We start from the raw sequence: 26,272 nt of genomic DNA, 5'->3' as shown, positions 1-26,272 counted from the left end.
GAGTGGCAGGTCTGGCTATGTTGAAAGGCTTCCTGAAGGAGGGGTAAGGAAAGCTGAGCTTTAAAGCATGCATAGGAGGGGGAGGGGCAAGATAGGGAGAGGGGATAAGAGGTACAAATTACCATGTATAAAATAAATAAGCTACAAAGATATATTGTACAACACAGGGAATACAGTCAATACTTTATAATAACTATAAGTGGAGTATAACATTTAAAAATGGTGAATCACTATGTTGTACACCTGAACCTTGTATATACCTCAATTAAAAAAATTTTTTTTTACAAAAGCATGCATAGGAGTCCAGCAGATACAAAGGAACAGGTATGTCAGTCCAGGAAAAGAGTTTCAACCTATGAAGGATTTTTATGGGCGATGAAGCCAAAATTGCAGATGAAGGCCAGGTCTTAGGTGCTGGGGAGCCTTTAAATGCCAGGCTAGGGCTTTTGGATTTGGGCCTAGGGAACAACGGGTCTTCAAACTTGTTCAGAAGCAGAGCACCTGGCAGCCTCTGAGCTCTTCATGGAATTCCACAAGTGACAGATTACGCTTCACTCCAGGAGTGTTAGTGTTAAGGAACAAACTGCCATTCTCTGTCTGCAGTAGGAAACCATACCCACGAGCAAGCATGCCGTTGAACAAAATACGCCCTCCAATCAGACAGGATCAGTCTCTTCCAAATATTCCCATTAGCAGTTACAGGCTGTTTGCTTCCTACTCCTGAAGGCCTGTGTGCTAGCATACAAGCCCAAGTGCCATCGTTTTTCAGAAAATGTAGGGAAAAAACAACTTAAAAACGGAGAACATTCTGAGAATTTACTTCTTCACTTCAGATTGGGAAGAGGCTTCTTATCATCTAAGGGGCCCAAGGCAATGCCACAAAGAGCAGTGTCCTGAGTCTCCATCTGACAAGAAGGGGGTGGGGACAGGAGCATCACCTGAGACCAAGCTTTGGACACACGTTCAGCCCGGTCTGGTCATCTTCACATTTCCTGGGCTCTCCAGACAATGAAAGGGATGTGCGGGTGGCCCTTTCATCCACGTCCACAGTTCTCAGCAGCACAGAAAGCACCTCAGAGTGGGACCATCGGCTTCTGCAAAGGCCAGGGGTCAGTGTGGGATGTCGACAAGCCATTCTTGCGCAGGGTCCTGGAGTGAGAACAGTATTCCCAGTGCTGACATGACGGACAGCCTCAGAGTGCCCCCAGATGCTGCTCCCCTCGCCTAGGGCTCACCGTCGGCCACCATGGGCTCCTGAGGCCTCCCTGACTTCTCACCTTCAGCCTTGGAAGAAGATGAGTCCCTTCGTCCCTAGGTCACCTGGCCAGGAATGGGCAGCACCCTGTGCCCAGGACGTGGGCTTCTATGAGCTGGCAGGGGCATGGAATCCTTGGAGAGTCTGTGTGTCGTGTGCCCAATGCCTGGGGGAGCTGAGAGGTCACCAGGAGCCGGATGTAGTAGCCACCAAACACTGCCAGCAGCTGCTGGGCCATTTCCTGGAAGAGGTAGGGAAGCAGAGTGAGGGCCACAGGAAAGTGTCTGAAGCACAAGGGGTACGCCAAGTGGTCCTTACACCGCTGGACCAGCAGTAATGCTCACTAGGAAGAACCCGGCAAGGCCCTCACCCGGGACAACTGCAAGATGCCTGAACTGGTCTGGAACTCCAGCTCTCAGGCTCTGTGGGGCTCCTGCAGCCTCAGTTTCCTCATCTCTGAGGTGGTAACCTAACTGCTAATAGGTGATAATAATATGCACAAAAAAGCTAGGGAGCCTCAAAGCACTAGAGAAATTACCATTGGTTTATACCAGCCAATTGTGCACACACACACACACGCACACACACACATTTTTCCAGTTTCAAGTGTCTGTGATTTTGTGAAGTACATGAGGTCAAGGTAATGCACTTGAAGAAAATCACCAGTAAATGGAGGCAGGGTTGGGGGAATACCCCTCTGACGGCAGGATTCTTCAAGTCATACACAGTAGTACCTGCTGAATTGCTTCAGACAGTACTCCTATATTAAAAGTGCTTATCAAAACTGGATTTATCACAAAAAGACAAATACGGTATGATTCCACTTATAAGAGGCACCGACAGCAATAAATTCATAGAGACAGAAAGTAGAATGGTTGTTTTCAGGGGCTGGGTAAGGTAAAAGAATTTGTATTTAATGGGTATGTTGTTTCAATTTGGGAAGATGAAAAAGTTCTGGAGGAGGACGTAGTGATGGTTGCACAACAATGTGAATGCGCTTACTGCCACTGCATCGTACACTTAAAAATAGTTAAGGCGGTGAATTTTATAGTCTGTATATTTTACTGCAGTGAAAAAAATTAAAAAGTGAAAAAGAGGAAAAAAACATTTTTTAATTGTATTTAATACATGCTCTTAACACATTTGGTCTCTAAAGTTCCATCCACCTGTCTGGCAGTTGGGATTCCAACAAAGATGTTCCAGTTTCTTTTGTGGGGCATGGAAGTCTTTCACAGTACTTGCGTCCAGTCTGAAGGTACTGAAGTAAAGTGTGGGTTACACCCAGCCTGTTTATGTCAGTACAGTTAGGGATCAAGAATAGGCTTTCAAATCAAAAGGGCCAAATGGGAATGTCAGCTCAGCCACCCTGGGATGGACCCTGAGCAAAGTCACCTCACCTTGCTTAGCCCACTTCCTCATCAGTAAAAGACAGAAAGTCACAGCACCTTTCTGGTTGAGCTGGAGTGACGACTAAAGGCACTAATGGACAGAAAGCCCAATACCTAATGCGCAATAAATGCCATCAATATCACTACCATTATCATTATTCAAAAAGCAGAAACTCCACCTAGCACCGTAGGATCCGTGTTTCCTTGGAGTTATCCTTTGTGCTAGAAAAATGTTGAAAAGTTCAAACAGCCTACCACGTACTAACTCAGATTGGTCTTCCCGCCCATTTATTCTAAAATTGATAACATAAGAAGCAAAGAACTGTGACAAGAAAATTGGCCTCCTGAGAATCACAGGACTGGTTTCTGCCTTGGACTTTGCCACATTCTCCCTTGTTCTGCGACCTTGGGTGAGTCAGCTGACCTCTTGGAAGCTTATTTCACCCATCAAGGAAGAAGGGAAAATAATCTATACTTCAGAGGATATGCTAAAGAATTTTATGCATGATAAAAACCTGTAAAAATGTAAGAGGTCATTATAACTATTTCTCCACCTTTCGCATACACTGGGTTCCTCCTGAAATATGACAGTCTGGCCCAGGTTGAGACTTGGGCATTGTTTGTATTTTCCTTTGCTATTCTATAAGGGCAGCTACTTTAAAAACATGTGCACACACACTGAGACTTGATATTCATGACAGGAAGTTGTATTACTATTGGTTTGAATGAATTTGAAAAAATAATTTAAAAGACCCATCATAGTTAATAAGCTATTTCACATAAACCCAGACATGCATGCACAAGAAAGAACGTGATCTTATCAATCTGTTCAGGTCTTTGAAGAGATGAATATATTTATCATTTTCTCTCATAACGGTCCTATTTGCAGGTCCCCCCACTCCCCATCCATGCAAAAGGGAAAGTCTGGGCTGGTTTGGACCTTTAATCCCCAAATCTACTGGCTAAAAAGAAAATGCAAGTGCTCTCCTGTATCACACCCTGCCGGAGGTCGCCCCTCGCTGCATGTCTCCCAGACAGTGGGTCTGTCCTCATGGTGAGAAGAGGGTTGCACAAGCCGCAAACCACATTACCAGACTTCTGGTCTACCAGCTCTTGACCATACCCAACAGACAGCTTGGGTGGCAGGACCCAACAGAACTCTGGAGCAGGAGGAAATGGAATTCAACAAAGATGCATACAAGATTTAAATATCCAACTGCCATTTAAGGAGATGGATGGAGAGATGACAGACTGATTGATAGATTTAAAAATGACCCAAATATTCATCAACATGTTCATGGTTAGGTAGGCTATGATCCATCAATATGCAACTACACATCCAATAGAACTACACAAAAGAATACCAAGATATTTTTTAAATGGGGTGCAGGGGCACCCAATAAGTATAAAATGATTCCTCTAAGCTACCTTTTAAAGTGCTGGGGTGAGGAAAAGAATATTGAAAACTAGTAGGCTAGAAGAGGTGTATGGTCCCTACCAACCCAGTAAAGGCATGTCCCCAGGAATCTAGAACTTGAGAGCCCCACACGGACTCTATGCAAACACCTGGTGGGGGAGGAGGGGGCCTGACTGGCCCAGGTGCCTGTTACCTCTGGCTCAGCCTCAGGAATAAGCTGGCAAAGCTCGGTCTGCATGAGTGGCCTCTCCGTGGGACGAGGACTGCTGGGCAGGAGAGGAGCTTCCTCCAGCAGGTTCTCCGGCCCCTCGGCCACCGTGGGGCTCACCCCAGTCTCCATGACAACACACAGCTGGCTCAATCTGCTTCTCAGCAAGGACTGCAAAGGAAACAGAGACGGACTCGGCGGTGTCCTAAGTTAGGTGGATGTAGGACGCCAGGTGGTTCCCTGAGCCGCAGACCCACAGAGGATGGATAGACCGTCTACAGACTCAGATGCTGACCTCAGGAGACTCTGGAGCTGAGCCACACTGGAGAGATCAGATAATTCCTGCAAAAGTATGGTCAGAAGCACTTTTCCTTCCATGCTCTCATCTGCTCCTCAAAGCAGCCTGGGACGTGGGAATCTTTACCCATATGTTGCAGATGAACAAACTGGAGCTCAAAGGAATTGCCCAAAGCCACACAGGAACCAATGGGTCCGGATCAGGGCTAAGCCACAATCCTGACTTCAAAGCCAACTATAGCACTTGCGGGGCCCTGAAAATGGATCCCAGGGAAGAAGCACAGGGCTCGAGGACAGGCAAGCTGGGCTCCAAACCTGGCATCACCAGCCAGCTATGCGGCTTCTCAGAGCCTCAGTTTCCTCCTTTGTGGAAGTGGAGCAAACTCTCCCCGTTCTTTCTCAAAACATTCAGGATTTCAAACAAGTGAAAGTCATCTAAATATACGGTATTTTCCTCTGCCAGAATCTTTATTATTGTTGTTGTTATAAATGAAATATATTCTCACTGTTATTATTATTATAGCTAAAATTTATATTCACTGTAGAAAACGTGGAAAATGTGACTAGTTAAAAAGGAAAAGAGGACTTCCCTGGTGGCGCAGTGGTTAAGAATCCGCCTGCCAATGCAGGGGACACGGGTTCGAGCCCTGGTCCAGGAAGATCCCACATGCCGCAGAGCAACTAAGCCCGTGCCCCACAGCTACTAAGCCTGCACGCTAGAGCCCGCAAGCCACAACTACTGAGCCCACGTGCCACAACTACTGAAGTCCACGCGCCTAGAGCCCGTGCTCCGCAACGAGAGAAGCCACTGCAATGAGAAGCCCACACACCGTAACGAAGAGTAGCCCCCGCTCGCCGCAACAAAGACCCAATGCAGCCAAAAATTAAATATAAATAAATAAATAATCCTTAAAAAAAAAAATTCTTTAAAAAGGAAGGGAAAAACAGCCATAATTCCCTAGGCAAAAACAACCATGATTCTACAGAGGTATTCTTCCTTCCAAGTAACTTTTCCTTAGACACTTGTTCCAACACTGAGGTAATGCAATCTATACAATTTAGCCTCCTGGTTTATTTTTTTGATTTGTTTTTCGCTTAAGGTATCTCACCTCTTGGCTCGTCTTCATTTCTCGAACATGGTCGGACAAAAACTGCACGCAGGCCTCCAGGTCGAAGTAGACAAACCAGAGCTGGGGAGAGAAGCAGCCACGACCGCTGAGGCCAAAGCCCACCAGACCTTGAACTCTCCGTCTCTGAGACCGGCCTCACCTCCTGCCTCCTCGCTGGAGGCTTGCCCTTCTGGGGATGACCAGATTCATCCCGGTCTCCGGCGTGAGCAGGCCATTCTGCTCTCTCCCAGAGTCCCCCCGCACGACGGGGTCTCCTTTGGATAGCTGGTAGACAAGTGGCTTCGTGTGCAGATTTGGAAAATGTCAAACCCTGTGCCCGCTGGGGGCCCACCTGTACCCACACCCCGGGCTCCTCACCAGCTAAGAATGCGAACATGGTGCTGAGGAGATTTATCAATCCTCCCAGGCAGAGCCCAGCCAGGATCAGGCGCCCTGGGCCTCAAGCAGCCCAGCTGTGCCCCAGACCCACTGTGTGACCTCCTTCTAGTCACGTCAGATCTCCCCATCGCCTTGGGGCCAAGAAAACAGCTACGCCAGGAGGACAAGGCCCTCAGGGTCTGACCTGCCTCCCCAGGGACCTCATCTGGGTACTGAGGGCTCGAAATAGAGGAGGCCCCATCTCTTTGTTGAATAAATGTTGAATGAGGAATGTGGCTTGGATGGTCTCCGAGCTTCCCTTCCAGCCCCGCCTCGTGGAGGTTCTAGGCTGCTGGTTACCACCCAGAGAGGAGTCTCCAGAAAGAAACACTGGAGCGGAGAGGAAGGAAGGGCTGCCGACGCCATCTCCGTTAGCAGACTCCGGGGGACACTGCGCAGACTGGGAAAGCCCAGCCCCAAAGTGGGTCCACTGGAGAGGTCACTCCGAGACACAGTACCTGAATCACACTCTGGCAGCCTTCCACCGTGTCTGTCACCCCCAACAGCACCCGGTGTCTCAGGAGGGCTCCGTTGGCAGCCGCCAGCCTTAGGTCCGTGTTGGCATTGGCCTGTAAGACAAACGCCAGCCCCATGGCCCAACCTCCATGCCGCCGGGGAGCTCTTGGGCCTGGGCAATAACCACACACTGTCCCTCCCCGAGACACCACGGGACAATCCTGGTCTCCAAGACACATCCATTGTCTCCCCTATAAGACAGACTGTGGCATTGTTGGGACAATAAATTCGACAGTGTCAGAGAGCCTCGAGTGAAGCCCAGCTCTGCTACTTCCGGCGGTGTGGGCCCTGGACAAATGTGTCCCTTCTGAGTCTTGCTTTCTTCAGTGGTTGAAGAAGGATAAAAAGTGTCTCTGGCCCTTAGGAACATGGTGAGATTGAACTGAGATTGTGTGTGTGACGCACTTAACCCGGTGCCTGGGACAGTCGGGGGCCACACATATCTGCGGGAGGAGGGGGCTGGAGAGCTTTGAGCATCGATTGTGGAAATAAAGCACCTACTTTCCATACTACCTAACCCAGTGACTGGCCCTCCGAGGGGGCGCTCTGGGAATCCATCTCCTTCTTTTCCCACCAGAACCAAATGACGCCATGGATGACAAAGTAGGTGCTAAGCAGACCGGGGAGGAGAGGACAGGAAGGGTGACAGGACCCAAAGCTCTAAAAGACCCTACAAGGACTTTCAGATGCAATTAGAAGGCAACCCAATCAAAGACAATGGTCCCCAAAACAGGAAGGACACCGTAGGGAGCTTTTGAATGTGTGAGAAGGCCCTTACGGTTGTCACAGGCACGGGACAGGCAATGCTGGCATTTAGGGACGAGGACCAGGGATGCTAAACACATGCCTTCCACTGTAGGCCACGTCCCATGACAGAGAATCTTGCACGTGGAAGGACTGTCCCCCAGCCTACCTGAACCCCAAATGTCCCACTGGGCATGAGCACATGTGAAAAAATCTATTCATAATTCTCTGACTGGCCAACCTAATTCCATTTTACATATAAACCTAAAGTGTTTTGTGAATAGGTTTTAAAATACATTGAATTTTCCAGGAATGCCACTAAAGGCACACCTCATTTACTGCGTTTCACTTTATTACGCTTTACAGATACTGTATTTTTTTTTTTTTTTACAAATTGAATGTTTGTGACAATCCTGAGTCGAGCAAGTCTATCGACACCATTTTTCCACCCAGCGTTATTTTTTAACTAAGGTATCTGCATTGCTTTTTTTAGACATAGTGCTTTACACACTTAATAGACTACAGTATAGTGTAAACATAACTTTTATATGCACTGGAAAGCCAAAAAATTCGTGTGACTTTCTTTATTGTGATATCCGCTTTATAGCGGTGGTCTGGAACCAAACCCACAGTATCTCCAAGGTCTGCCTGTATTATGAAAATCAAGGGATGATTATATTTTGTTTTGCCTAGAACTTTAGCAAGGGTGTTCACCCTTTCAGAAACCCCTATCACCAAGATTTCAGGCCCTGACTCCATCTCTTAACTACCTATATAACCCTGGGCAAATAAGTCACCATCTCTCTGCCTCCACATCCTCACGCCCAAATTGGAGATAACACCCCCTAATAATAAGGGTTAGAATAAGGATGAAATGAGTTAATCCACGTAGGACACCTGGAAGAATGAACACTCGATATATGTCACCTAGTAATACCTTTATGATGACGATACTGGAACGGAAGCACCATGTTTTCCACTGTACCATGTGGCCACAAAACGAATATTTTAGGAATTTTCAACATACCCTAGTGATGTGTTTACTCTATAGGGGATTAAAAGAGTCTTTGCCTGCCTTCATACGCCCTTCTGATCTGAAAAGTCTAATAATGGACCCAAAACAAGGGGAAAACAAGGCAGTGTGTACAAATGCTGAGGCTCTCAAGGATGCTATGTGATGCTGGTATAGGACACAAACAGTAAGAGTGACAATGGTCAGGAAGGGGATCTGCATGGTCCTGAGAGATGAGGGATCCGAGGATAAAGAAGTCCTTGAGCTGAGGCTCAAAGGAAGACCTGAGCGAGGCTGTGTGACCACAGACTAGTTACTTAACCTCTTGAGCTTTGGTTTCCCCACTAGTGAAGAGTAAATAATCATAACAGTTGATACATAGTGAGCATTTATGTAACACCAAGTAAGATTATAAGCACGTTGCGTGTATTAAGTCATTTAGTTCTCCCAACAATCCTATGAGGGAGCTAAAATTATTATCCCATTGTACAGATGAGAAAACTAAGGCCCTGAGAGGTTAAATAATAAATCACCCCAGGTTGCAGGGCTGACAAATGGCAGAGGTACCCTGCCTCCTTGTGAGGTTGTTGTTGGGCATGGATATCAGGCCCCAAACACAGAACACATAAGTGCTCATTAAACGACGGTCATATGAGAAAGTAAAGGATCCTGGAGGGGATCAACAAACAGTGATGACAGAAGGGCTATTATGTACCTGGGGCCTCCACGCTGCACCTACGCGTAAAGATCCAGGGTCTTGTTTGTCTCTGTGCCCTGTGCCTAGCACATCCCCTGGCACTTGTGGAGGCTTCATAAATGCCAGCTGAATAAGGAAGAAAGGGAGGAAGGAGGCAGAGAGCCACAGTAGCCATTCCCTGAACTGCCTCCCTGAAGCACCTGCCAGGTGCCAGATATTTTGCTTGCTCCTGATAAAGCAGTGCACTTTGCTTCTTCCCCCTCCCCAAGAGAAGGTTTCTTGCTGCTAGAAGCAGCCAGCTCCATTGACTTTTTTATATAGGCCAAACACAGGGGCCATGAGAGCTCAGAAGAGCCCAAGGGCAGCATTATTCTGTCAGCCTCATCGCAAAGCCGACAAAGATCCTTTCAGAATGATTAAGCCATGACGTTCCTATTTGTCCCTGTGAGCACAGGCACTAAATGGAATTCATACCCCCAAACCCCTGACCACATTTCCCAACATCCGCCCTCTCCTCCTGAGTGACGCAAGAGTGGAGTGTTTGCTAAAGATCTCAAAGTCCAGCTCTGTGCAGGTGCTGGGGGAGCTTCTGAAGCAGCTGGAAGACAGTGGGAGGGGTGGTTGCCAGAATAAGGGTCCCCCAAGGATGTGTAAATCCTACTTCCCAGAACCTGTGAATTTATGTTTACTTGGCACTGAAAAATTAAGGGTGTAGATGGAATTAATGTTGCTAATTAGTTCCCCTTAAAATAGGAAAGATTGTCCCAGATTATCTAGACAGCCCAATGTAATCACAGGGGGCCTTGAAAGTAGAAGAAGGAGACAGAAGACTCAGAGTCAAGAATGCGAGAAGGACTCACCCCACCACTGCTGGCTTTGGAAGATGGAGGAAGGGGCCATGAGCCAAGGAACGCAGGTGGCCTCCAGGAGCTGGAAAAGACAAGGAGAAACAGATTCCCCCGCTAGAGGCTCCAGAAAGGAGGCAGCCCCAGCCCTGTCAAACTTTAAACTACAGAACTGTAACACAATACATTTCTGTTGTTTTAAAGCCACTACATTTACGGTTTTTATCTGATTACCAGCCACAGAACACCAATACAGTTGGGTATTGACTGAGAATATGGCTTGGAATCTGAGCGTCCTGGCCTTGAATTCCAGCTCTGTCATTGATTAGCAAGCATGACCTTGGACTACTTCTTGGGCCTTTCGGAGCCTCGGGTTCCTCACCTGCAAAATGAACATAAAAGCCTCTACCCAGAGATTTACTGGGGGGTTTTAATGAGTTAATGCATGTAAAGCATTTAGTAGATGACTACCACATATGAAGTGCTCACAGTAACAAAAGACAGATGTTGAAGAAGCAGAAGACAATTACAAACCATACATTAAGCCAGAAGGTATCAATCTCCTTTGTGAATGGAGATCACGAATCAGAGGGTTCAGGCTTTGAACCTCCACTCTGCCACTCAGAGTGGGATTGGGACAAGTTACCTAAACTCCCTGATCACCCCACCCACTCTCTGCCTCAGAGGTCGTTACTGGTTTTAATGAGACACACTGTCAACCACGCACCAGGTAGAGTCCATCCACCTCTCCCCAGGTACCTTGTGCTGTGAGGTAGTCCAGGAAATACCCTCGCTCAGAGGGCTGTGGCGAGAACCCAGGCAGAGGAGGTGCACGGAAGGGCTCAGTCGCCTCAAAGTGCTGTCCTCTCCCCGCTCCCAGGCTCTCTCAAAACACAGCCTGCTACCAGAAAAACAACCCACAGGGATTAGAGAGAAAAACAGAAAGGATTTAATCACACGTGTGATTTGATTCTCTAGTCACTGGGCACGTGGGCCAGGGTGAATTTTCATGGTTGGGGAAATTCTTTGAAGCAGGTAAAAGAAAAATCTGACTTGGGATTCTCCTGTCCACACAGCCTTTCTGGAGGGAGCGTGGCTGGAGTCCCCAGATGTCTTACCTTCCTCTGGTGTCTCTCGAAAATGAGCACAAGAGTCAGGGTCAGGCTCATGGCAGCCAGGGTCACGAGCAGCACACCCACCCAGTGGTTCCCCAGGGTGAACATCTGGCTGGTGGAGTAGATGTTGGCCCACACCACCACATAGAACACCTGCGAGAAGCCAGAGAAAGGGCACGGTCAGGAACACCAGTCCTCAAACGAAGCAGCTCCATTCCAAGGGACACCCTCTGGCCACTTCTGACACCCTCCATGGATGCGAGAGCTCACAGGGCCAGTCAGAGACTGATGGGGGAGGGAGATTGGGGTGGTCTGTGAGAATGGGCCCTTGTTCCTTGTTCAAAAGCAAAGGGAGAGGCAAGGGGTTAGAATAGCTACTCCAAATCCTTGCTTACTCTGAATTCAAATAAAACAGAAAAGGGCAGGGGGCTTGGGAGTGAGATAAATTTGAATCAGAAGCCCACGTTGATCCTTCAACAGCTAGGTGGCCTTGGACAAGTTGTAACAACTCTCTGGGCCTCAGTTTCCTCATCCGTAAAATGGGGATAATAATACCTACTTCACAGTGTTGTTATAAGGGTTAATAAGATAACCTATGTAACAGCCTAGTACTTCTTAGGAAATCAGTAACTGCCAGTTGCCATCCCTTCCCCTCCTAGAAGCAGAACATGGGAGTCAAGAGTGCTTTTTGACCATTTATACATACAGAGGAGTGGCAGGTCACAGTGGTTAAGAGCACAGATGTGGAAACCAGAGTGCCTGGGTTCCAACACTGGCTGTGCCATATTCTGTATGCCTGTGTGTGTTTATGTATATATATAGGTGTATACATATGTTTATATGTATACACACACACATATATGATTAGAGCTGAAACAGACCAATCTGTTGGACAGATGGGGAAACCAAGTCCCCAGAGAGGAGGAAAGTCTTGACAAAGCCAGCACTGAGTCCAGAGCCTCAGTGGTGGGTCTGCAGATTCCAATCCCCCAGCTCTGCACTCTTAATAAACCCTGCCTCCCATCCTCTACATGGGGCTGGTTACAACTCTCTCCCCCATGAATCTCCTCTTATACCAACCCAGGTCCAGGTGTACTGCTCTCTCCCAGGCAGCCCAGCCACCAGCCCCAAAACCCTTTACCCCACGCCAACAGGCCCCAGGGCACTACGCCGAATGCAGCGGCGCCTCAGGGGCCTCCCTCGCTCCTACCACAGCGAAGGCCAGCCGCATAGGCCTCGAGTTGTAGAATGATGTATCTTCTCACTTGGGGCTCCAAGAGGGCACTCTCAGCCAGCTCCTGTACTGCTCAGCCGGGACCCTGCTTGGCCACCCAAGGGAAAGAGACCCGTCAGCCCACGGAGAAACCAGCCCCACTCCTTGCCACCAGCAAGCGTGTTGTGGCCAGTTCCCGCGCTATCACGTGGAAGGGGGATGAGGTGCTTCCTGGCTGCCCGCAAGGCAGAGTGAACGGCATGGAGCAATGCATGGCAGTCACAGGGTGCAGGCTTTCCAGCTCAAGGAGGACAGGCACCACTGGGGAGGTGGGACAAGCTCGAGACGCAGGAGGACATCCAGGAGAGGGATCCCTGTCGCCCAAGGCTCAGCACCTCACAGCAGACCCAGGATAGCCTAATGGTTAAGGTGCCGGCCGTGGAGTCAGCAGCCCTGGGTCTCCAAACCTTGGCTCTGCCCTTCATGTGCTGTGTGACCTGGAGCAAGTAACCCCACTTCTCCTCAGTTTCCTCCTCTTTAAAATGAGGATTGGGACGTCCCCTGGTGACGCAGTGGTTGGGAGTCCACCTGCCAGTGCAGGGGACACGTGTTTCGCGCCCGGGTCCGGGAGGATCCCACATGCCGCGGAGCAGCTAAGCCCGTGCGTCACAACTACTGAGTCTGCGCTCTAGAGCTCGTGCTCCGCAACAAAAAGAAGCCACCACAATGAGAAGCTCCCGCCCGCAACGAAGAGGAGTCCCCGCTCGCCGCAAATAGAGAAAGCCCGGGCACAGCAACGAAAACCCAATGCAAGCCTTAAATAAATAAATAAACACATTTTTTAAAAATAAATAAATAAAATAAAATGAGGATAATCAAGTACAACCTTGTAGAGGTGATAGGCATATTAAATAAGATATCACATATACCATATTTACCATACATCTCGTATAGTATGTATATACATATTATCTGGACATCTTTGGGGGCCGCTGTTCTCTTACTTAGATAGATACGTGTGTCTAAGTGTATGTGTACACAAGCCCGGTGCTGGTTCCATAGTGAACACTTAATACACAAGTGTTATTCTCAAACTGTACCATCAATAACTATTAATACAGTCCAAGACACTGAAAATTCACATCTTCCTGCCCAAACAAAAAATGTCATAGAGCAAAGGTCCTGTGAGAATGGATTGCTTAAGAACACAGAATTTAATCATTAGAGATGATATTTAGGAACATGGTAGAACAACATGTAAACTGTTCATCAGTTAAGAAAACCCAATCTGAAGACAACTGTTTAAGAAAAATGTTCTTTTGTACAAAGGCTGAAAGGAAGCGTGGGAAGTAAAACCAGCTCATGTGCTGATGTGGGGCTAGTACTGGTCAACTTGAAGTTTCCCTTTAATGGTGATAAAATGTTGTTTTAAACCATAATGCAATTCTGTTTTAAAGGAGTAAACTCCTCAAGTCCTTCAGGGTAAAATTAGCCATGTAGCTTCCTCATTCCATAAATAATCCTCCCTGGGCAGTGAAGATGAAGGCCTAATCATGCTGGAGGATCTGAGAAGAGCAAGAACCAGAACTTAATAGCAATACCACAATTTATTGAACATTTACTACGTGCCAGGGCCAGTGCAAGTGTTCCTCGAGCACTACTTCTCCTAATCCACACAAAAACCCTGTGTAATAGGTATTAATATTGCCCTCATTTTACAGATGATGAGACTGTGGCTCAGAGAGGTTAAGTCACCTGCCTAACATCACCCAGGCAGTAAGCAGCTGAGCTGGATCTGCATCCAGATCTGTGAACCGCCGTGAAGCCTATGCCTCGAATCACCATGCTTGAAGGTACTGCATTATTATCTAATGAATTCATGCACCCTTCCCTTTGCAGAACCAGTTCCTTCTCCTAAAATGCCCTTCCTCCTGTCCACCCAGCAAACTCCTTTTGTTCCTTCAAGAGCCCAGATCAAGGATCTGCTCCTCTGCAAAGCTTTTGTGAGAATGAAAAAAGGAAACCTCATGTATCCCGGAGTTGGGAAGGCCAGAAGGAGGTGCTCTCATGCCCTACCACTCATTGTCATCTGCAGACTCCAAACAGGAAGAGAATCACCTTGCACCTCCAACAGGAAGAAGGTCGGTTTCTGCCTTTTACTACCTCAGCAGGAGGAAGGAAGATTTTCTCCTCGCCTGGCAATAGCCCAGCCAATGACAGGCTGTCACAACTCAGCCAATGAAAAGCCACTACACTTCGAACCCCCAGTTTCCCCCAGCGGCCTCTTTGTTTATAAGAGCCCCTCCCAACTTCTCTTTTACCTCTATAAAAGAATGGTCCTTTCCTTTGTTTCTCCAGACTTGCCCAGTTTTTACTACAGCATGCTTGTCCCGAATTGCAACTTTCTGCTATTACCGAATAAACCCATTTTGCCAGTATAATAACTGGCTGCTTTAGTTTTAAGGCGGACACTTTCATAACCACTGCTCCCCGAGCTGAGTTTATCATTTTCTCCTGTGAATGTCTTCAATGCCTTGCGCATCCCTCTACTGCAGCGTTTATACCATACTGTTCTGCTTTACCCGACGCATGTCTCTCTCACCCACTGGGCTCTGTGAGCAGTGTGACGCCAGGCACGGGGACCTAGTCACCTCTGTAGTACTTAGTGACCGCCTAAGTGGCCAGCACAGGGTGGACACCCCAAAACACACATCTGTTAAGTGAATTAATTGGAAGGAGAGGACATCTTCCTTATATCCCCTACCATGTTGAGCACAGGGTAGGTGTTTAATAAAAATGTTGTGAATAATTGGATGATAGAATAGATAGATGGACAGACAGGTAGGTGGATGGATGGATGGACGGAAGAAAAAGTACTAAGGACTCAATAAAGTCAGCACTCACCTGAATGCCCCAGGTCTGCAGTTGTTCTTCGGCGGCTCCCAGATCGAAGGAGATGGGTGCACAGGTATTGTCAATCCGGAGAACTGTGAGAACCTGGCCATTGTGGAGCTCTGAAAGCAGACCACAAGCTTCATCTGGCTGAGCGATAAGGACTTCGGGTGAGCCCAGACCTTGATGGCATCACCTCCTCTGGCCTTGAGAACATTCTCGTGGCGAGGAGGGACTTGCCATCCTCAAACCCCTACGGGAGAAGGACTGGACTTGACTAGAAAGCTCCCAGGAGACAGAACTGAGGCCGGAGGCTATTAGGACATTATTTGAGACCATAAAAGGAAGAACTTCCCAAGAATGTGAGCTGTCCACACACAGTCTGGGAGGTAGTGGGCTCCCCCACACAAGGGATATTTAAACAGAGATTGAACAACTAATTGCACTGAGGAGATGATCCAGCAGACATTTATTCGAGGATGGCAAAGGAAGCGCAACCAAACAACTTACATCCCTAGCGCGCTCGGAGTCTAAGTAAGAGGTAACAATGTGGTAGGCACAACAGTGAACCCCCAAGGATGTCCCCGCCCTAACCCCCAGAACCTGTGAATACGTTATCTTACATGGCAAAGGAGAATGGGGGTTGCAGGTGAACTTAATGGTATTAATCAGCTGGACTGAAATAGGGAGATTATCCTAGATTATCTGGGTGGGCCCACTGTAATCACAAGGATCCTCAAAAGTGGAAGAGAGGGAATTCCCTGGCAGTCCAGTGGTTAGGACTCCATGCTTTCACTGCTGAGGGCACAGGTTCGATCCCTGGTTAGGGAACTAAGATCCCGCATGCCACGCAGCGCAGCAAAAAAAAAAGAAGTGGAAGAGGGAGGCAGCAGAAGAGCCAGGAGGGATGTGACTACGGAAGAAAGGTACAGAGAGATGGAACATTACTGGCTTTAAAATGGCGGAAGGGGACTTCCCTGGTTGTCCAATAGTTAAGAATCCGCCTTCCAATGCAGGGGACGCGTGTTCGATCCCTGGTCGGGGAGCTAAGATCCCACATGCCACGGGGCAACTAAGCCCGCGTGCTCTACAGCCCGCGCGCCAGACTAGAGAGAAGCCCGTGTGCCGCCCGCTCGCCGCAACTAAAACCCGACGCAGCCAAGTAAATAAATAAATATAAAATTAAAAAAAAAAATGGCTTAAGCCTTCAGAAGCCAAGGACTGTGGGTGGCCTTTAGATGCTGGAAAAGAAAAGGAAACAGATTCTCCGCTGGAGCTTCCTAAAGGAATGCAGCCTTGCTGACCAGGGCTGTCAGACTGTGAGCCGACAGTCTGGCCAGTGTCAGACCTCTAACCTACAGAACTGTAAGAGAATAACTGCATTTGCTAAGCCACTGTTAGTGGCACCTGTTACAACAGTCACAGAAAACTAATCCGCTGACTTACGCGCAAGCCCTCCCCAGTGTCTCTGCACTCGCTCAACATTTTGAAAGCATATACTGAGTGAAGTCATACCTCAGAAACACACATAATCTCAGGCTTGTCACAACGGCTATCAAAACTCCTGCCCTGCAGGGCTGCAATGAAGCCAGACCAGGAGACCAGGGGGAGGCCAGCTACAGTGAAATCCCCTCAGGACCAGGGAGGAAGGGCAGCAGAAAGAAGCCAAACCGACTTCCCTTCTGAGCAGAGAAACTCTGAACAAAAGGACCGAGATCTCCTTCCGTCACGTACGAGGCCCAGGGAGCCACCAGTGCGCAGCCAGGGCAGCTGCTGCGGGGCAGTCCAGCCCTGAGATTCCAGCGTCCCAGCGTTCAGCCACGCAGGGCTGGGAGCTGAATATGTCAGCACGTTTTCTGTAGCTGTTGCTCAGAAGAGGAGGCAGGACTGAAGGGATTAAACCATGAACATGTTACCTGCTGGCTCAGGGCCCAGCTCGGGGCAATCCCTGAGTCTTATAGCAAAATGACTAGCTCTGCCTTCCTGGGAATCCCTGGCCCACCAAACGCTCCTCTAACCCCTCACCCTGTCCATCCCTGGGCCCTGCCACCTGGGCCAACAAAATCTCTCCCAGCTCCGTGCACCCCTTGGTATCTTCATCAGAACCCTAGGCCAGGCTCCCTTCACCTCTCCCTGAACCTGCCGGAGTCTCCTAACTGGATTCTCCAACCTGCTCTTCCTCTTACAATGCATTCACACAGCAGCCAGAGCGCAAATCAGATAATACAAATTCTCTGAGTAAAACTTTCAATAGCTTCCCAGTCCTCTGGCAAAAACCAACCTCCTTACCAAGCTCCCCCGGCCCTTCGAAGAACTAGCCTCCTGCCAAACTCACCTTGAAGGCTCAGCCTCATTCTGTCTTGCCACCCCAGCCTCCTTTGCTCCTTGGACATGTAGTGTTCTCTCCCACCCCAGGGCCTTTGCACGTGCTCTTCCGGCTCTCTCCCTAGGACACATCCACCTAGCCTCACTCCGTTATATCCAAGTCACCATTTGTGTTCCAGCTCCTTAATCCCTTGCCCAGGGAGTCTCCCCTGACATTCTAAACTCGTAGCAGATCAAATCTGTCTGATAAACCTGCCCATAACTACATGCTCTTCTCCTTTATGCTTATCAAAGATGAGCACATGTGTATGCAATTACTTGATTAAAGTCTATTGTCTCCATCAGACTCTATACTCCCACATTGGTTTTGCACATCACTGAATCCCCTGAGCTGGGTTCAGTGCCAGGTGTACAGTAGGCACTAAATAAATGCTTCATGTATAAATGAGGTGGGGAAAGCACAAGCCAGATGGTTTGGGGTCCAAATGGTAACTCAGCCTCTCACCAACAGAGCACCTTGAAGAAACAATTAATCCCTGGCCATCCCCTTAGAGGATGATTATATCCACCACAGAGGATTTTGCAAATAATTAAGATGATGAAAATTAAGCGCTTGGTGCAAAATGGGTACTGAATGACTGGCTGCTACTGTTGTCATAATTTAAAAGCCAGCTTGTCAAAGCTCCTAAGTTACCATAAAGGCACACCAGTTTAGCTGTGTTGGTTTTTACCTTCCCACACCTTGTTCCAGAAAGGATTTAAGGGGGCTTCATAAAATAAAATATGAAAAGATAAAATTATAAAATTAGATTTAAAAATAAGCAAATGAGGGAAAACAGACAAAAAGAAGATCAAGACCAAAATAAAACAGAACAATAAAATATGATAAGAATAGCTTCCAGGGACTGAGCCCATCCTAGGCACCAGGCACGGGCTTAGGCTCACGGTCGTGACTCCATTTAAATCCTCCAAGACTCCTAGAAGGTGGAAAACCATTACAATGGAAAAGGGAACTGAACCTCTGAAAGGAGAACCAGCTTGCCTGGTGGTACCAGGGGAAATGAAAGTAAGAAGAGAAGAAGTGAAGAGAAAGGGTAGCATAAAAAATGCAGGCAGTCGTGCTGTGCGGAGCCTCAGACTAGCCCACCACTGCACAGCACAGAGCAGAAAACCCACGCTGAGCTGGACCCCAGGCGTGGAGGTTGTGAACTGCTCCCCTAGCCTGGCTCTTTGCACTTTGAGGACAGTGTTTGCCTGAGCAATGCGAGGACTTTTCATAGTGTCTCTGTTTCCCTTTCAAACCATGAGTTCCTGGATTCTTGGCAATAATCTCGCTCATCTGTTCCTCAAAGGGAGAACTGCAAGTCCTCCACTTAGAAATACTTGTTTTTACACCTAGGCTAAGAAAAAGGATCTGAAAAGCTACCAAAGAAGCATGTGTGTGTGTGTGTGTGTGTGTGTGTGTGTGTGAGTGTACAGGGAGCTATTTCCTATGAAGGGGCAAGAACTGGCTTGCCAAAAACCAGTAGAGCAATATCTTCAAAGAGCTGAAGGCAAATTATTCCATTCCATTTCATTCTACTGGTGTGTGTGTGTATGTGAACTGCTTTCCTAGTAACAGTAGTCATAAAAGGAACCCTTGTTTTAAAGTTTTAAATCATCTAAGAAACAAGCCACAATGCAAAATGCCATCTCCCCTTGCCTATGCCCAGCCACTCATTCATTCATTCATTCATTCAACAGAATACTTATTGAGCATCTACTATGGGCCAAGGGTTTCCCTGGTGGTGCAGTGGTTAAGAATCCACCTGCCAATGCAGGGGACACGGGTTCGAGCCCTGGTCCGGGAAGATCCCACATGCCGCGGAGCAACTAAGCCCGTGTGCCACAACTACTGAGCCGGCGCTCCAGAGCCCGTGAGCCACAACTCCTGAAGCCCGGGTGCCTAGAGCCCATGCTCTGCAACAAGAGAAGCCACTGCAATGAGAAGCCCGTGCACCGCAACGAAGAGTAGCCCCCGCTCACCACAACTAGAGAAAGCCCGCACACAGCAACAAAGACCCAATGCAGCCAAAAATAAATAAATAAAATAAGTAATAATAAAATTTAAAAAATAATAATAATACTACGGGCCAAGCCGTGTGCTAAGTACTATAGACACAGTGATGAACAAAGCAAAACAGGGCCCCTGCACTCATGGAGCTTACATTCTAGTGAGGAAACTGGACATTCAACACTTTATTACACAGGTAATTATTTAATTATAGACTGGTAATTGCTATAGGGAGAAACAGGGATATAGCAGAGGGTCCCGGCTTAGGCTGGGCCATCAGGAGAGGATTCCCCATGGAAGGGATATCTGAACTTAGCTCTGAAGGATGGATGGAAATTAAGCAGGGAAAAGGAGGCAGGGAAAGGGCATAACACACAGAAGGGACAGCAGGTGCAAAGGTCCTGGGGCAGGGCAGCATGGCAGGAACAGAGAACAGGGTCAGCAAGAGCCATTTAGGCAGGCCTTGCAAGCTGGTGAATGATAGATCTTCATGCTAAGCCTAATGGGAAACACTGAAACAGAAAGTGATTTGGTTGGCTGTGCATTTTAAAAAATCTCTCTGAGACACCATGCAGAGAGCAGAAGAGGCAAGGAGGAGAGGTGCTAGGAAGCTACAGCAGGGATCCTGGCAGAGGGCAATCTAAGGAGTTGGTGACAGAGAGAATAGGTAGAAATGACAGAAACTGGCCTGGAAACACATCCCCAAATGCCCACCCTCATCTAAGGATGCCCCTCCACTCCCCTCCCCTCAATCATACTATGTGAGTCCAGTTCAGCATCCTGGGTGGATAGGGAAGGAAGGAATTGAGGGTCATGATCCTACCTTGCCCCCAGCCAGGAGGGCTCCCGCCAGGCAGGGCGCTCCACCCAGGGGAGGAGGTGGGCAAGGGGCCAGCCGCCCCGCCGGGGTCCATCTGCGGTTCACACGCCATAGCAGAGCCAGCAGGACTTCTACTTCCCCTTCTCAGAGCTGTGGTGCATCCTGGAGCAGCCAGCTCAGCTTCGCCTGCCTTCAGAAAACAACATCACGAGAAAGAACTTCAGGCCTGGTCCTGGGCAGGCCAGGCTCCTCAGGCTCTCAAGGCCAAAGCCACTACCAGACCAGTGAGAGCCGCCCAGAGTCTTTCCTTGGACTGTGGTCTTGCTGATTATGCTGAGGAACGTTCTCAGGAGTGAGGGGGAAGAGCTAAAACCCTCCAAGGCCTTGGCTGAGACTTCCTTCTGGTCTTGGATCTTCTCCAGCTCAGACACATTGAGGGACCCACAGAGAACTCACGAGCTGACCAGGCCCCACTCCCAGGCATCTGGGATTTCCCCTCCTGACTGAGTACAGGATAGGTATATTCATCGTGGGGAGCCTTGTTTATACAAAGCAGCAAAATGTTAGGAAAAGAAAAGAGCAAGGACTTTAGCACCAAAAGACCTAGATTTGAACCTTCACTCAGCCCTCACATGCTCTGGGGCATTCACTGTCAAGGTACTTAACTCCCTGAGCCTTTCTGACCTCATCTGTAAAATGGGTTCAGGGAGGCCTATCTGGCATAGCTGCTGTGGGGATAACACAAGGAAACATAAGTATGGCATCCAGTACCCTGCTCATCATAAGGCCCATTTCCTCACAGGTTTTTCCCATTTCACAGGAGAGAAAACAGAGGGTCAAAGATGTGACATGACCTGCCCAAGGTGGGATGGCTGGGAGCTGTGGAGACAGGAGATGGACCAGGCCATCCAGCTCCAGAATCCAAGTCCATCATTCCCATGCCCCTGAACCTCAGCACCCAGGTCTGGCTATCGCTGAGCCTCTTCCTTAAACTGCCTTAAAAAAGACTGGGTTGGACTTCCCTGGTGGCGCAGTGGTTAAGAATCCGCCTGCCAATGCAGGGGACACGGGTTCGAGCCCTGGTCCTGGAAGATCCCACATGCCGTGGAGCAACTAAGCCTGTGCACCACAACTACTGGGCCTGCGATCTACAGCCCGTGACCCACAACTACTGAGCCCATGTGCCACAACTACTGAAGTCCGCGTGCCTAGAGCCCATGCTCTACAACAAGAGAAGCCACGGCAATGAGAAGCCCGCACACCACAACGAGGAGTAGCCCCTGCTCGCCGCAACTAGCGAAAGCCCGCGCACAGCAACAAAGACCCAACGCAGCCATAAATAAATAAATAAATAAATTTATTAAAAAAAAAAAAAAAAAGACTGGGTCGAGGGAGACTGCATTTCCCAGGTGTGATCTAGTAACAAGCTCCAGTTGGCATCTGAGCTGCCAAGCTGTGGGAGGGCAGGGACCATCTCCCCTCACCTAGCCCAAGCCTGGCGCACAGTAGGCACTCCCAAATATCACTGAGTACCAGTCAGTCATATCACCCCTTATTTCCTCCCTCTTATCTTGTACCCCCAAGAGGCATGAAAGCAACAACAACAGCCCAAGGATGTCTGCCCTGCACTTGGCAATAACTGAGGCCCTTTCCTGCCTCACCTGATTATATCCTAGGCCCAGGAGACAAACAGAATCCTTGGATCTATTTTCCAGACCAGGAACCCAGGGACATCATAGCTAGGAACCTGCCCAGAGAAGCTGTACTGGAATCTCAGAAAGGTCCTTGAGCCCACCCTCCCTCCTCCAGGCAGGAGGGACCACCCACAAGCTGGAGCTGCACAGACGTCCTTCCAGACTGCATGGAAGGTTCATGAGCTGCAAAATCCCACAACTAGACATTGTCTTTGGGAAGAAGAACTCCCAGCACCCCAGGTGGCCCAATTAGCCTCCACAAAGTCCCAACCAGGAGAATTCATTCACCTGAAGGCCATTTAGCGTAATGGATAAAAGCAACCTGCACAGTCCTGCCACTTCCCACGTGTACGACCTGGAGCAAGTGACTTGTATCTGCCTCAGTTTCTACACATGTAAATGGGAATAACGTAACGAGGCTGTTGTGAGGCTTAAAGAATTCATACTTAAATCACTCGAGAGCAGCACGGGGCAAAAAGGAATATAGCAATCATTATTTTTACTCCACAGACACTCCCTAAGAACCTTCTAGTGCCAGGCACTGTGCTTGCTAAACTATAAAACCAGAAATAAAATCTTAAGTCCCTGTTCAGCCCTCCCTGCTGGGTACCACCATCTGGTGGGAAAGACAAACTCAGAGAAAGAGAAATAACAAACAATGACCAAAGAAGGCAGTCAGAGGGAGCCGGCAGCACCTTGGAATGAGGGAAGAGTTCTTCAGGAGGCTTCTTGGAGCAGGGAAAGAGGCTCCTGGCTTGGCAAAGGTAGAGCAAGAGAAGGGGCTACCAAGTAGGGAGAGGTACAAACCAGAGGACAGGATGGGCCCAATCAGGGCAGCCTCTGCACTCACCCTGCAGCCCCTCATCCAACCTGGAGGCTGCAGAGGGCAGGAGGGGTGTTGGCAAGACTGGCCAAGGGCAGGTGCTGACCCATCACCCATCAGTGTGTCCTGACCTGCCACCCCACTCAGCCCTGCACTAGCCCTAGGGGGCAAGGGAGGGAGGGAGAGGCACCAGGGTGGAGTCAGAGCCAGGGAGCGAGCACAGCCCTGAGGTTCCTGTAACTAACTGGTCATCCACTCCCCAGCTTCCTTAACTCCCACTGCTGATTCCACTTAACCAGACCTTCCAGTTATCCATCGTTTTGAGCTGAGTGGCAAGCCTCTGCAAAGGAAGATATCCTAAAAGTCCCGCTGAGCAAAGGTCTCCATTTCTGCAGACACTGAGTGCCCAGCTTCCCCAGGAGGCCCTGTGCCTCACTGAGAGATGTGCGTGTGTGCCTTCGTGTGTGTTGGGGGAGAGGGCGAATCCTACAGTTTTTACAAGTCAGGTTTTGTTTTGTTAAACTGGAAAGTCCCAACAAGGGACCACAGAGGGTCTGTCACAGAAGTTTTGGGGTGGAAAAGCCTTGAGAGACAATGGCTCCAAGCTCTCCACTTTCCACATGAGGAAATTAAAACCCATAAACGAAAGAGAACTATCCAAGGTCAAGGAGCCAGGTGGGGGATGGAGCCACAACGGAACCGAGCTCATTCGGGCAAGGGATGTTCCGCCGCATCTGGCCTTGGCCTTGGGCGGCTGAGTCTAGCTTCAGGTTCTGCCCTCAAGTCTCCTCCCAGGTCTGCTGCCTCTGGGCCTCCCTCACCCCGAAATCACTCCCACTGTCCCAAGCCCACCGGCTCCCAGGAGCCGCCCGAGAGCAGCTCCCACGCACGATAGGGGGAAATGGGGCCCAAAGGCGCAGGAAGAACGCGGACGCGGCCCGCGGCGCCCATCCCAGACCAAGACACGGGCGCCCAGGCGGCAGCGCGGGACCCGCGCGGCTCAAATCGGGGCTCGCGGCCGCCCGCGCCCGGGCCCGCGCGCAAACACAGGGGCGCGCGCCCCGGGCCCGCGCACACTCACCCGTCTGCGCCGCCGTCGCCGCCCTCACCGCCGCCCGGGGAGCCCGGGGACGCGGAAGGTCGAGGGGCGCCGCCGCCCCACAGCGCCACAGCCTCAGGGCACCGCTGCCCGCGCTCCGCCCGCCGCCCGCGCCGTGCGCCGCCCTCCCGGGTCCCGCCCCCGGGCCGGGCCGGCCCCGCGCGGTCACCCCACCGGGAGGAGCCGCCCGCTGGGCTCGCCTCGGGGCCCAGAGGGAAGCCGGCTCCCGGGCCCGCTTCGGAGCCGAGCTGGGAGCTGCCTGTCATCAGCCGGGCTCCCTCCCGGGACGCCGGGAAGCGCCTCCGCGCTCGTCCACCACGTGCGTCGCTTCTGGGGCTCGGGGGTGGGGGTGGGGGCCGCGCCCCGGCCGGAATGAGTTCCCGCCCCCCTCGGAGCCTCGGTCTCCCCGTCGTGAGAGCAGCGGCTTGCCTCTGAGGTCCAGCCCATGTCTGACAGTCACGGGACCCGGTGGATGAAGAAATATTTGGACCAGAAATTTCTTAGGGACTTGTTTTTTTAATGAAAAATGATACGTGCACTGTGTTAAGAGCATCGGTTTGGGGATCAGGCTCCCTGAGCTCTAAGCCAGGTGTCTCCGATTTTTTAGGTCATCTTCGCTATGGTGTTTAACCTCTCTGTGCCTTAGGTTTCTGTAAAAAACAGATGATACTGTTTCATGGGATTGTGTAAAGCTCTAATCAGAAAATCGGTGTGAAGTGTACACAACTGCCGGACACATGATGGCCGCTCACTAGACGTTGGCTGCCACCCCCAGCACCATCACTCGAGATTTCAGGGGGGTCTAGGGAAGCACTAACCTTGTGTACGTTTCCATAGAAAGGTATGGACAGATGTGTACACTGTGCATTTACACAAAAGGGAACCTGTTCTATTCCGTTGGACACCCTGCTTTTTCATTCAGCAAAGTTCCTTGGCATTCACCTCATGCCAGAACACTCCCCTGTCTGGTTTCTTTTTAAGGGGTGCGTACACCTCCATGTATTATAATAGGAAGGCTCTTTTTTTCCTTTGCCTCTCTCCGCTCGCGGACACGTAAGGGGAATTCCCACTCTTGCTCACAGGCCTTGCTGGGACGGTCACAGCCATAGTGCCGGGTACCTGCCACACCCTGCCTATCTACAAGTGGACTTCCCGAGTCAGAATATGGGTGCAATTTTAATTTCAGCAGACATTGCCAAATTGCTGGGGGCCTCTCGGATCCCAGGACTTAGTTGCCTTCATGCTCTGCTAGAGGCAGAGGTGGAGTGCTTGGGGACACAGAGCGGAGCAGTGATTGAGGAGTAAGCAGCTCATGCTGCCCAGGCAGGATCCTCATTCACCAGACAAGTGAGCATCCAGCAAGCAGGCTACTAAAAATTAGTTTATTCATTTATTCATCAAAAGATCGACACCGAGTGCCTGCCGAGTGCCAGGCATTGTTCTGGGTACCACTGAGCAAGACACACAAGATCTCTATTTAGTTTGCCTAATTTCCCAAAACACAATCTGGGGGCATGGGAGCAAGATTCATGGGCTGTTGGAGTTTTCCTACCTGCTGACTGGATGTTGAAAGGGATGCTGGGACAGGTGTGTGAACTGGTCACCATCTAAATCCTGCCTCCCCAGCAAGGCCTATCTCCTACACGAAGCCAGATGTCATACTCCTGCCCTTTCTGCCGAGCTACCTTCACTCTGCATTCTCACTGCCTGTCGCTCTAGCTTGAACGTTGACACATCAGCCTCCTTTGCTAAGGAGGCACAGAAGACGTGGGCCTTTGGAACTGGCTGACCAGGCTCCACCACTCACTGGCATGTGAACTTGCACAGGCCGGTTCCCCTCTCTGAGCTTCAATTCCCTCATTTATAAAAGGATAAGAATATCTGCTAAACTGAGAGATTTTAAGAATTAAATGAGATGATGAAGTGCTTAGCAGAAAGTGCTGAGTAAAAGTGAACTGCAGGCTTCTCATTGTGGTGGGTTCTCTTGTTGTGGAGCATGGGCTCTAGGCGCACGGGCTTCAGTAGTCGTGGCACTAAGGCTCAGTAGTTGTGGCTCGCAAGAAGCCTGCGCACTGCAGCGAAGGGTAGCCCCCGCTCGCCGCAACTAGAGAAAGCCCTTGCGCAGCAACGAAGACCCAAAGCAGCGATGAATAAATTTAAAAAAAGAAAAAAGTGAACTGCATTTCTGGGCAATTCTTTTGCATCTCCTAAAATACAGCAAATGGCAAGGCCTAGCACTATGGCGTGAGGGAATGGGGGCTCCATGGAGAATGGAGAAAGATGAATGAAATCTGATAAAAGGTGAGTAACAC

General features: G+C 49.6%; 2 protein-coding genes across 3 annotated transcripts; both read right to left on the bottom strand.

The window, feature by feature from the left end:
* Window positions 1–231: 231 nt before the first annotated feature.
* LOC118896411 (transmembrane protein 268-like) lies at window positions 232–11,295 on the bottom strand. Its single transcript, XM_036854178.1, has 7 exons — window positions 11,289–11,295; window positions 11,045–11,194; window positions 6,571–6,681; window positions 5,835–5,974; window positions 5,675–5,755; window positions 4,254–4,439; window positions 232–1,496 (listed from the first exon to the last, which is right to left on the bottom strand). The coding sequence occupies exons 1-7, from the start codon at window positions 11,293–11,295 to the stop codon at window positions 1,317–1,319; spliced, it is 855 nt and encodes a 284-aa protein (XP_036710073.1). The 3' UTR covers window positions 232–1,316.
* Window positions 11,296–12,268: 973 nt separating this feature from the next.
* On the bottom strand, window positions 12,269–24,082 carry TMEM268 (transmembrane protein 268). 2 transcript variants are annotated; one of them, XM_036854783.1, is made up of 4 exons: window positions 23,943–24,082; window positions 20,348–20,534; window positions 15,159–15,268; window positions 12,269–12,359 (listed from the first exon to the last, which is right to left on the bottom strand). In XM_036854783.1, exons 2-4 carry the CDS (start codon window positions 20,454–20,456, stop codon window positions 12,303–12,305), a joined length of 276 nt encoding a protein of 91 aa, XP_036710678.1. In that variant the 5' UTR covers window positions 20,457–20,534; window positions 23,943–24,082; the 3' UTR covers window positions 12,269–12,302. The 2 variants fall into 2 exon arrangements, with proteins under 2 accessions (XP_036710678.1, XP_036710679.1); XM_036854784.1 differs by having other exon boundaries at window positions 12,269–12,363; window positions 23,943–24,079.
* Window positions 24,083–26,272: the final 2,190 nt, after the last annotated feature.

This window comes from Balaenoptera musculus, chromosome 6 (assembly GCF_009873245.2).
Source record: "Balaenoptera musculus isolate JJ_BM4_2016_0621 chromosome 6, mBalMus1.pri.v3, whole genome shotgun sequence".
Lineage (NCBI taxonomy): Eukaryota > Metazoa > Chordata > Mammalia > Artiodactyla > Balaenopteridae > Balaenoptera > Balaenoptera musculus.
Note: the sequence above shows the minus strand (reverse complement) of the source record. Positions and strands in the feature narration are given on the sequence as shown.

Bases quoted from the DNA above. Each gene is read 5' to 3' on its own strand.
- LOC118896411 (XM_036854178.1), bottom strand. The intron at 6,682-11,044 runs GTAAGACATCTG...TTTGTCTTACAG, and splicing joins TCGAGAGACACCAGAGGAAG to GCCAATGCCAACACGGACCT. The intron at 4,440-5,674 runs GTGAGATACCTT...TTTCCTTTGCAG, and splicing joins AAATGAAGACGAGCCAAGAG to TCCTTGCTGAGAAGCAGATT.
- TMEM268 (XM_036854783.1), bottom strand. From the start codon at position 20,456: ATGGCGTGTGAACCGCAGATGGACCCCGGCGGGGCGGCTGGCCCCTTG. The intron at 15,269-20,347 runs GTAGGATCATGA...GTCTGCTTTCAG, and splicing joins CCCTCCTGGCTGGGGGCAAG to AGCTCCACAATGGCCAGGTT. The intron at 12,360-15,158 runs GTGAGTGCTGAC...TGGCCAAGCAGG, and splicing joins TGCAGACCTGGGGCATTCAG to GTCCCGGCTGAGCAGTACAG.